The 12,335-nt window shown below is 37.3% G+C and overlaps 1 protein-coding gene and 1 long non-coding RNA gene across 3 annotated transcripts in view; both read left to right on the top strand.

The window, feature by feature from the left end:
• LOC133526474 (uncharacterized) overlaps positions 1–12,335 on the top strand; it is a 172,682-nt gene that overhangs the window by 123,242 nt on the left and 37,105 nt on the right. The window lies entirely within an intron of this gene.
• Positions 1–12,335, top strand: part of LOC133526076 (importin-7) — a 72,134-nt gene that overhangs the window by 22,694 nt on the left and 37,105 nt on the right. For both annotated transcript variants that reach the window (XM_061862533.1, XM_061862524.1), the window contains 2 exons: positions 7,012–7,196; positions 9,361–9,534. In XM_061862533.1, coding sequence (XP_061718517.1) covers positions 7,012–7,196; positions 9,361–9,534 — 359 coding nt within the window. The remainder of the gene's footprint in view (positions 1–7,011; positions 7,197–9,360; positions 9,535–12,335) is intronic.

The following is a 12,335-nucleotide window of genomic DNA, read 5'->3' on the forward strand; positions in this document are numbered from 1 at the left end:
ATATACAGTCGCCATCGTATATATCGAAGCGGGCAAGGTGATCACAAATATTTGAACAAGCACTTAACGCCCGGACAATAGAGGCGTGTTCAGATATTTGTGATCGTCTTGGCCGCTCCGATATATCCGATGGCGACTATACATATACATACATACGCTTGAAACGTCGGATAAAAACTGTCAGCTTCTAGTGAGCGGCGCTCGTGTGAAATTAAATGTAAACTCCGTGAAGGTGAAACGGGGAAAATAAGGTCGAAGGGCTTTGTCAGAATGTAGCTTGTCAGTAAAATACTTGTTTCCTACGGTAGATTACGCGTGAAACGTCGGATAAAAGCTGTCGGTTCTAATGAGCAGCGCTCGTGTGAAATTAAATGTTAAATCCGTGAAGGTGAAACCGGAAAAATAAGGTCGAAACCGTCGAAGGGGGTTGGTCTCGGACTGTCTAGAACACAAAATAACTAGTGTCTTTTGCCTATATCCCTTTTAGTCTACATCGCAAACGGTCTAGAACACAAAATGACTACAATTATTTAGACTTTTATTTATCTACGTATCGTCGATTTACTTTTTTTTTCTATTGTCAAGGCGCTAGAGCGCGTGTTGAGATATTTGAGCGCCTTAGTCGCTCCGATATATCCGATGCCGACTGTACTATAAAACAGGGTATTTTTTCGCTGTTTTATCGATTTCTATAAGTAATAGTCCTTGTCAGGCCGTGACCCGTGGCCTCGAGAAGGTAGGACTTGTGTTCCAATAAGAGCTCATTTATACGAAGCGGGGAATCGCATGCGAGTTACGTGACGAACTATTGTGACTAGATCCAATTCAGCCCGATCAAATACTGCAATTTAACGATACTCGCATGACAGTTCTCGTGCTTTCGTTTCATTATACCAAAGAGAATTAAGAAGACCAAGAGTGCTCACTCCATACAACGGTTTTGTTACCAAGAATACTATTATTTTAGTAGTCTACATCTAGCGTCAAATAGCGGAACTCTCAGTCCTGCTACTCGACAATAGATATCGCGGTAAACAAAAAGTCTAATGCTCAACGATTTTCCGCTAATATTATAACCAGAGTAAGCGTAGGAGTTAAGTATACTCTGATTATAATATTAGCGGAAAATCGTCGTCGTCGACATGCTAGATGTCGACTACGAAATTAATAAGCGTTTTGGTATCAAAACTGATGTATGGATGGAGCACTCTATATACTTCTTGTTTATCTATGGTTATACCCATATTCCTAGATATCAAAACGGGAATGTGTCAATATTACTGAATCCTAGAATGGCTAAAACTTAACTGGCCACTGAGATCATAATGCTATCTCCTTTACCCTTGTTAAGACCAACCAAGAGTGAAAGAGATGGCATTATGACCTGACCGGCCAGATAGTTTTGCGGCAAGTATAACTGCTGATTGATTTCTTCTGATCCGCACTAAACGCTACGCATCTACCTTTATCATGCGAACGGCTAAGGAGTGGAATTCACTTCTTGCAAATCTATTCACAGTTCACTATTATTTGGATCTTTTTAAATCAAGAGTGAAAAGACGTCTTTTGGGTAAGCATGTTCCATCCTGGACTGCATCAGCACTTACTATCAGGTGAGATTGTGGTCAAATGCTTACCTTTTCCTAATGAATAAAACAAATAAAATATTTCATAAATAATAGGGCTGTTTCCAATTTTTTGAAACGCTTGTATTACGTTCTATATTAACTAAAAGTTGCCCTAAAATTCAACTTTTATACTAAAAACTGCTTTAAATATGTTAAATTAACAAAACATATTTTGACAGATGCTTTCGCGCCCAAAACGCTCTTTGAAAATTGTGTGACGTCACAGTTTACGGTTTGACACATAACTACATACACACGTAGAAGATACGAACTGTCAACTGACATTTGTAATTTGTTGTTTATCGCCCAACTGTCAACAGTGTCAATCCGAGAGTTGTGACGTCATCAGAATCTTCAATGACGTTTCGAGTTTGGTCACGTGACGTGTGCCAAAAGATATTTTAGATTAAATATTTACAAAAATATGGTCATTACAGGTCCCCTAAAAGTAGTTTAACATGTTCTTATAATCCAAAAGAATTTATTGGGATACAATTCTGCCGTAAGATTTGTAGATGGAAACAACCCTATTCAATCGGCAATTCGGCATTTCTAGAGCCTTCATCCCAGCAGTTCAAAATCATGTCTGCACTATGAAATATTTGGACGTTTTCTTCTAATTTGTTAGACCAAGTAGTTAAAATGTTATATATTTGTAATCTACTCACAAAGCCCTTTCACTGTCGACATTATGGCGTCACGGAATATGAATACCGATTTACCAACAAAAGGTTATAATTTTGCGAAATTTTCGACTTGCGAAACGAAAACTTCTTTTAGATATTGTGAAATCGTTCAGCAATTGTCTAAAATTTTTCAACTTTTGTACAGTTTCTCTTTCGAAACAATTAATATTTTAAGATTCTATTATTTCGATTCGGCATCTATTTTTGGGGACTTACGTATAAAGTATTTCAATAATTTTATACAGTTTCCCTTTGCTTTCTATATTTAACACTATGTAAATTATAAGGTTTGATTCTGGTATTTTTAGTCACTCCCGGCTGTGTACACCGATTTATACCGTGTAGTCCAACTTTGAGCAAAAAAAATTGCGTAAGTGTCTTGGATAAAAACTAGTGACCACACGACAAATCTAAGCTGTACCCCTAGTGTAACTTTGATCGACATCATAACGTGACGAACGCGTTTGCGTTAAGTCTCATTTTGTGTAGGATTTTGAGGTTCCAAAACGTCCCGCTTGGCGCGCTCTTTCGAAATCCAATACAAAATGAGACTAAACGCAAACGCGTACGTCACGTTTGGAAATCGAATTTATTTACACTAGGGGTACTGGTTTAAACATGTTTTCTAAGGGGCGAATGCGTCCGAGATTTTGAATTTGGAACGAGGATTATGAAATGTTCGAAGCTGGACTACTGAGTAGAAAAAGACACCTTCCGTAGTGTTAAGGCCAGAGTGGACGCTCGAGTTGGGCGTGCAGCGGGGCGGAGCGTGCAGCGTGCGTGTTAAACAAATGCAAACGTATAGGAGCGGCCTCAGTGCACGCTGCTCAAATCACTTGTGAGCCCGACGCTCCGCTTTTAGCGTCCACTCAGGCCTTACACATACTGTGCTCGTGCGACATGTTTCGGAGAGCCTAGGTCACCATTTTCAAGCACTAACTTGATGAGTAGCGGTCACGATAACCGTGCGGCGCGTAGTGTTACAATGATAAAAAATATAACGTTTTTTGCGTGATTTCCGTATGAAACAAAGTTTTTCTATCAAATTAGCGCGAACGAGTATTCGAAAGTAGATAGATGCGCAGAAATTTGTGTATTAATAGTGCGTTGTGACTTCATAGAACGCAATTTTCTTTTGTATGGAAACCGAACCACCTTAATATGAAAGATTAGATTATTATTACGATTCCACATCTATTTCTAGGGACTTACAGTATAGGCTTTGAATTGTCGTAATAGGATTACACGCGTTAAATCTGCCCGTAATTAACAACTTAAGGGGCTGTCAACACCCAATGTCCTTGAAATTGATGTTACTCAAACAGTTTTTTAAGAAAGACTATTTGTTTTAGTCAAGTAAGAAAAATATATGTTCATATTCATTATATTTCAAAGACCGTGGTTGTACTCGATACATGATTGAACGAAATCGGCTCGATAGAAAATAATTGCAAAGATTGGTCTTAAAATCACAATTAAACGGTTTTATGTCTTTATTGTTTTGACTTATGGGTCTGCAATTAAAATCACAATTTTAAAACATTTATGTCTAAACCGCTATTGAGTAAAATATTACACTAATAATCCACTTTTTTTTATTTAAATATTTTTCTTATTATTCCCTTGCCCAGGCCCAGTAACATGCGACAGTGCTATCTCATTTACTCCGATACAAATAGACAGTGTGCGCGCTTTAGGTATTGACAGCCTCTTAACACGTACTTAAAACATACCTAGTGACACGTTGGTTAAGGTATGTAAAATCAATCAAACCATAGAATAACTTCATATAAATTAAAAATTCAAATAACACCCAACGCAACAAAACGGATGTACCGATTTTGTTAAAACATGTCTAAGGACCGCCGGTGGAAAACCTGCTTTCAAATAATAAAACCGCATTCAAATCAGTTTACCCATATAGGTGTCACAGACAAGCGCACCCACATAGCGGTAAAACTTATGTGTATTCTTCAACTATGTCCAGCGGTGGCATCATGGTTCCATTTATATCACTTGTCACTATGCCCGTCACTTTCGCACTTACATACTTGTTAGAACGTGACAGGCATGGTGACAAATGATAAAGAGCCGACCATCATAGCCCTACAGATGAAGATAAAAAGCCTTTATTCTAGAATTCACGCTAACAAGTAGTACTGGTTCTAAACCTCCGTACACCTCTGACCCGAGAAGATACCGGCGCATGAAACTCTGCGGAACTTATTTTGAAAACCGAAGCCCATCCGTACCCCTAGTGTAAATTTAATCGACATCATAACTTGACGAACGAGTTTGCGTTAAGTCTCATTTTGTATAGGATTTTGAGTTTCCAAAACGTCCCGCTTGGCGCGCTCTTTCTAAATCCAATACAAAATGAGACTAAACGCAAACGCGTACGTCACGTTTCGAAATCGAATTTATTTACACTAGGGGTACAGATATGTAGTAACTTAAAAGTACAAATCCATATAAAAATAATAATATTTCTTCCTTAGTAGTAAAATTAAATATGAAGTTTTAAAAGCCTTATTTTAGTACTGAAGACTTTTTGTACTCGTCGACTGTACTGGTTGAAAGATTTCGTATACCAAACTGTAATTGCGTACTTTTCATGTATGAGCTCTCAACTCAACTATAAGATTCATTTCGATACGATGTAGTCAATTATTTTTAAAAATTACGTGCCGCTGCGCTCCCATAGAAAAGACGGGTTATTCCCACTAGTTTCCACCAAGTTGTTACCAGTGGTAACTACTGGGAATTTTTTTCCCACCTTTTACCAATGGTAACTACTGGGAAAAAAATTCCCACTAGTTACCACCAAAATTTGGGTAGCGTTCAATATTAATAAAATCAGTATAAATATAGAGTGCTTTAATGAATAATTAATTATAAGATAATTAGTTCATCTTTTCTTTTTAAGTCAATTATTGTTTCAGTAAACTACCTTGCGATAAAGGATTTCTATTAAGAAACGCTGGACAGTTTGGGTGTGTTTGTACTAAAGTATTGCTATATAATACATTAGTAAGAAGTAACTAGAGTACTGCTCCCAGGTTTGGACACCTTATTACGAGGTACATAAGAATCAAATTGAGAAGGTACAGAGACGCTTTTTAACACATTTAGGATATTCCCCTTCCAAGAGCCGTAAACTCACATCATATAGTAAACAACTGAAATTCTTTCGATTTATGTCACTAAGTAACAGGAGAAAAGTGCTAGATTTAATGTTCCTTTATAAATTGGTTAATAGTACGGGGCTGGATTGTCCAGAACTGTTAAGTTAAATTAAAATAACTGTTCCTGCTAAGCTACCTCGTCCTGGTTTGTATAAGCTGTTTAGAATTCAGTTTGGGAAAACAAATTTAAGTCGTAACTCTGCCCTTTTAAGAATGGCAAAATTATACAATCATATCCCTGGCTCTGCGGGAGTTGACATATTCAACGATAGACCAGAACAGTTTAAAAGAAAGGTGATGAAATATGTTGGCTCACTGGATATCCCAAAGTAATTCGCCACAGATTCACAGGTGCCTTATAAATACTTAATAAAATATTTAATATTTAACACCATCGTAGTTGTAGCATTCGTTAATGTAATGTACTGGTACTAATTAATTTAACCGTAAGATTACTGCATGTTCACTGGTAGAAGACACTTATATATGATGTGGTTACCTATAATTAGATAAGCATCAGTCCTGATTGTCATATAGATTTAAGAGCATGTAAGATGTATTATCTGTTGGTAATCCTAAATAAAGAAAATAAAAAAATCGGTCTTTGAGTAATTTGTTCATTCGTTCCTATAATTTTAACGTTATTTATTGAAAGGGACTTTATTGTCGATGGCGCTAACGACATTATCAACGATGCTCCTATATAAATACAAAATAGCGCTACTCAGTATGGCGTAAGCGCCCTTGAATCCAGGTTTCATAGGTAACGTCACAATTAATTCAATTTACAATTAACAAGATAAATGCTCTCATGTTCTCGAGGTTGATGGCAAAAAGGAAAAAAAAATTGTAATAATTCAAACTAAAACAAAATTAAAATATTTATCGAACAAACAAATAATCAAAGACCGATTTTTTAATCACTTTTAAGGCAGTTTACTGAAATAGAAATCTACTTATAATAAAACGAATAACTAATTAATTATTGATTCAATCACTTTATATTTATATTGTTATTATTAGTATTGAACGCTAACCAAATATTGGTGGTAACTATTGGGAAAAACTTTTCCCATTTTTCCCAGTAGTTACCAGTGGTATAAGGTGGGAAAAAAATCCCAGTAGTTACCACTGGTAACAACTTGGTGGTAACTATTGGGAATAACCTGAAAAGACTAAATGGGCAAGGGGCCTGGGGGTTGTGCGTTTTACTTTTGTACTACATTTTTGTCTAATGAGATGTTTATCAATTTTCATTAATGACAGGTTTTGTAGTAAAAAAAAGTATTATTTTAAATGACTCTTAGAAAAGGTATTGTACACAATAGTGATATAATCAAGCTTTTCAATCTCTTTACCTTACTTAGGAAACTCAGCAAGCTTCGTTGTCTAAACACGGTACTCGACTGAAAAGCTCTATTATATGACGGTTGTATAAACTACTATATTAAAACACTTGTTTAATAAATATCTGCCACACTGTTCATACTAACATGACCAATTGTTCCCCAGTACATACTCCCACTGGACCTCATCACCAAAGAGGTGTTCACCAAGTGGATGGAGGTCCTCCGGAAGGTCATGGAGCAGCCGGTCCCTGAACACACCCTCCAGGTGGACGAGGATGAGAGGCTCGAGCTGCCGTGGTGGAAGTGCAAGAAGTGGGCCGTGCATACCCTCTACAGGCTGTTTGAGAGGTGAGTACACCCCAACAGACAGTTTGCCCCAAGCTAATGATAACGGTTTTGATAGTCTAGACGGTGCACGTGTTATTTTAAACGTCAAACCACGAAGTTGTCACCTATGAGCAGTGCCTAAAACACGCACTATGTTTCATGGTAAATCACCACTTGTCCGCGCTCTACAATATATTAACGCGCTCCTCGCATCAGCACCGGAATGTGATGTATTTGCAAGTAGTTGGATGGATCTGTTTAAAGAATTATTATTATTATTTTATTTGATACACTAGCAGCTGATGCGTGTATATCGCAGCACTTGTGTTTATTTAGCACTTTTTAGGGTTCCGTAGTCAACTAGGAACCCTTATAGTTTCGCCATGTCCGTCTGTCTGTCTGTCTGTCTGTCTGTCTGTCTGTCTGTCTGTCTGTCTGTCTGCCTGTCCGAGGCTTTGCTCCGTGGTCGTTAGTGTTAGAAAGCTGAAATTTGGCATGGATATATAAATCAATAAAGCCGACAAAGTCGTACAATAAAATCTAAAAAAAATTTTTTTAGGATACCTCCCCTACACGTAAAATGGGGGTGAATTTTTTTTTTCGCTTCAACCCTAGTGTGGGGTATCATTGGAAAGGTCTTTCAAAACATGGATATATAAATCATTGTGCAAGTGTTATTTGGCTGCGGTTTTCTGTAAGGTGGAGGTACTTCCCCAGTTGGGCTTGCTCTAGATCTGGAATGACATCTGCTGTGCTGTGCCCTACCACACAAGGCGAGATGACATTCACATTGCCCATACCTCTCTTTTGGACGTAGTTTAAGGACATACCCGGGTCCAAACGGATGATGGAATCGTGGAGAAATCAAATCATTGAATACAATCTCGTGCATTATCCCAGAAAGCAGGCAAAGCAATATTCGGTGAAGTGGATACTGAGGAAACGAAATGATGGCATTTAGAACTGTTGTTTTTGGTTAAGAACCGCCTACGTGCATTACAAGTATTAAGAAAGAAAGAAAATAAATTTATTCAGGACGCTTACAATGTTGCTTAAATCTATTGAAACACATTTATTAAGTAAAAAAATATAAACGTCACTGAAAAGGTCTCCCCTCAGCTTGATGTCAAGTTAACCATAGAGACTATACATCTCTATTGTATTGTAGTAATTATTTATTTTAAGATTATTATAATGTAATGTTTACCCAGGTATTGGCTGTTGTATTTATAAATGTTGTTATGTATTTTTCATGTCACTATATGATGATTTGTTAGACCTGTACCCCAAAAGCATAAAATTGTTGTAGTAATTCACCGAATCGCATTTCACCTTGAATGAAAAAGATATCACTGGATTTTTTTACTTGACGCACTTTTTCCCGTAGCCTTTGACATTAGTATAATTAATTTGTAGTATTTAATTTTTCGTGTAGTATGTTACCGAGGAGGCATTTCGCCGCGATCGACGTTTGTTTGGGACTCTATTTAACTTGATACGTTAATTTGATGCTTGCACTAAAATTAAGTGTTTTTTTTAAACACGTTTTGTACTTGTAGGATTAAGCCTCAAGTGCTATCAAACTCATTAAAATTTTATCTATGTGACGTTGACGTTGCGTTGAATCACGTCGCCAATACAATACACGATCGAGGTGAAATGCGACTAAAGTAGGTAATAAACGATTGAGTCACAACGCGATGTTTAAATGCACGGTCGAGGTGAAATGCGACTAAAACTTATAGCCACTAGAAAAAAAAAAACTATTGAGACACAATGCGAAAATTAAATATGAGATCGAGGTGAAATGCGATTCGGTGAATTACTACAACAATTTTATGCTTTTGGGGTACAGGTCTAACAAATCTATATGATGTTACTATAAATGTTGTATTGACTTGTAAAAGAGCCCTTGAGGCCTACTTGCAGAAAAAAATTTTGAATTTTGAATTTTTACCTTTCAGGTATCTTGACGCTGGTCTTCCGTGGAGACCTTACACTCTTGTGTCTATCTATTCTTATTATAAATTTTCATTGCTTTCTCAAACAAACGAAATTCATCCTAATTTACTAAGCAACAAGCTCTAAATTAAAAATAGGAAAGTTTTGCATGGTTGGACTTGTCAGATAGAATATTTACCTACTCTTAATAAACTGCACTAAATAAATAAACATTTGCTCGTAGATACGGCAGCCCCGTGAACACCCGCAAAGAATACGTGCAGTTCGCGGAGTGGTACCTGACGACCTTCACCGGTGGCATCCTGGACGTGCTGCTCCGGGTCCTGGACCAGTACCGCAACAAGATATATGTGTCCCCGAGGGTGCTGCAGCAGACCATCAGCTATATCGACCAGTGGTGGGTAGTGAACTATCGCTGGTGTTTGTCGTGGGTCTCTATTGTTTCCCATAAAGTTTTAAGTCATAATGTATTGTTTGTCCGCATTTTCGTTAGTCATAATTTGGTTTTTCTCAGAAACGCGTAACTTTTCAGGATTGCCATAAAACAAACCTAACCTAACCTAACCTATCTATAGGATAATCTAAGGAAATTCCTGAAAAGTTAACGGTTTCAGAGTTATGACTAATGATAATATGACTATCATTACATTATGACTTTCAATAATTATGTCAAACAAAGGGATCCCGTTTGTCGTAAACTACATCGAAACGTGCAACAACGTCAGACCAACCCGTTAGTAGAGATGCCACGAAAATTCGGCGACTATTCGGTATTCAGCGGATTCGGCCACTTCGCCGAATATTCGGTATTCGGCGTAATGTGGGCTGCTATTCGGCTGAATGTCGTTTTTTAACAATTTATATCTAAATTGAAATGAATGAAGTATGATTTCTCTAATGCATAAACCAACCGAGACATATTTCATGCTAAAGGGGGGGGGGGGGGGACGCTAGTGTGCGTAAAGCACCATACCCAAAGGTGCATATAATTCACTATTCGTGGCATCTCTAGTTATTAATATACATACATAAATCCTCTGGCAACGCCACCTATGTATATACATAATTTCATAATTAATTAATGTAATTTTTTTATTACATTCGAATCTGGGAATACAAATCTTATAATTAATTATGATTAGTAACATAAAATTTACAAATAATTTTGTAAAATGTGTAAAATCTAAGACAATTTCGTGCTTAGAATTTGACAGTTAACGAGATGGCGCTGTACAGCTCCATACATTTTGCGGTAACTCTGACTGTCAAAATTTGACGTTTGACAATTCAGTGACCGCAAAACATGGCGCAGTACAGCGCCATCTGTTTTCGATATCAAACTAAGGGCCACGTTTTTTAGACTTTACCTCTCTATTACAATCAATTATTTTTGATATAGGGACCGTGCGCTTTGGAGGGTCTGCCATCTTGTGGTCGGAATCGGAATTATATTAGACATGTGTAAGTAATGCGCGTAACATCACAAATGAGATATCACTCAAACGCGTAATGTTGCATTACGCATCACTCCGAGAAACCAAGCATTACTTCAAACATCACTCGAGCACATGACTGGCCGAAGCGCGCGTAAACTCGTAAAGCATCAATATAGATTGACGCGCCGGTAGTCGGTACGAAAGGTCCGTTCAAGTACAATCCGCGTAATGTATAATGAGCAATGAGACGTGATGGTGTGATGTGTGATGTTTGTTTGCCATGCTATCATTACTTTGCTATCCCGCTCGCACCCGCACTCACTGCTCGCTCGCTCTCATTCCGCAATGCTTTCGGAACACTTCGGATCGGTCCGCTCGGCCGGTCGGTAGCAGTCGCATTTGAGTTATTGCAAATTTCATTAATTTGATACGATAACGGATTTTTGCACCTGCAATCGATTTAAAACTGTAATGCGTTACCATAGAGCTTACAATGTTTTTAGTATTTTACCTATAAGGATGCGGCTAAATGATAATTCGCTTGCGAGTTTGAATTTGACGAACAAAAACGTATTTACTGTTTATTATTGTTGTGAAATGTTTGGTTTGGTTGACTTTCGCGGCAAACTAAATTAAGCACGAGTGAAGTTACTTATTTATCTTTAATTTAATACTGTAAACACTAGTGTTTACAGTACATTCTCGTATCAGTATCATATCATAATTTTATTGATATACCCAAATAAAAATACTACCTAGTGACTCTCGATGGCGTTATCTCATTAATTAACAGATATTTTCTTTTATTTTTTATCTATGATGCATATTTTACGACTATAAAAATAAAAACATTAAAAAAACGATCTATCACATGGCGGTGACAAAACGCAATGCTTAATAGATCGACGCGCCGATATGATACGCCCTAGAGTCCTAACACTCGCTGCGTAATGTAGTTAGTACTGTGATGACTGTGATGAGTGTGATGTTGCCATCACGCGCGCGCCCGCGCGCTGTATTCGTTCGGGTAAATGTTTCGTTTCGAGTGATAAGTGATGTGATATCTCAGTGTAACATTACGTTTTCGAAAAAGTGATGTGATATAGCATTACTTTTTGAAGCACTGTTTCGCGCATGTCTAAATTATATACATGTACATTTACATGTCACGTGTTTTCTTGTGTATAGTAAGTGCTGCCATCTTGTGGGCTACATCGGAACAATAAACATCACATTTACGCCTCGCGCCAAAAATCTGACGGCTCCTGTGCTGCCTCCTACAGTTCATGCACGCTCCCTATATTCGTTAGAGCTCTGCCTGCTTTTTTGTCTTAAATTTTTTTCTGTTTTTTTTTTTCATATCGTAATTAACATGCCAAATAGAATGAAACGTCAAGCGGAGTTTATAATGCTCAATAAAACATTACTAATATTATGGTTTATAAGGATATCGAATAAGAGGGTAAAATTAAATTTCATGTTTGACCACCGGTTTGGCCTAGTGGGTAGTGACCCTGCCTACGAAGCTGATGGTCCCGGGTTCAAATCCTGGTAAGGGCAATTATTCGTGTGATGAGCATGGATATTTGTTCCTGAGTCATGGGTGTTTTCCATGTATTTAAGTAATTATAAATATTTATATATTATATATATAAATAATAATAAATAATAAATAAATAAATAAATATTATAGGACATTATTACACAAATTGACTAAGTCCCACAGTAAGCTCAATAAGGCTTGTGTTGAGGGTACTTAGAC

This window comes from Cydia pomonella, chromosome 1 (assembly GCF_033807575.1).
Source record: "Cydia pomonella isolate Wapato2018A chromosome 1, ilCydPomo1, whole genome shotgun sequence".
NCBI classification, from domain to species: Eukaryota; Metazoa; Arthropoda; class Insecta; order Lepidoptera; family Tortricidae; genus Cydia; species Cydia pomonella.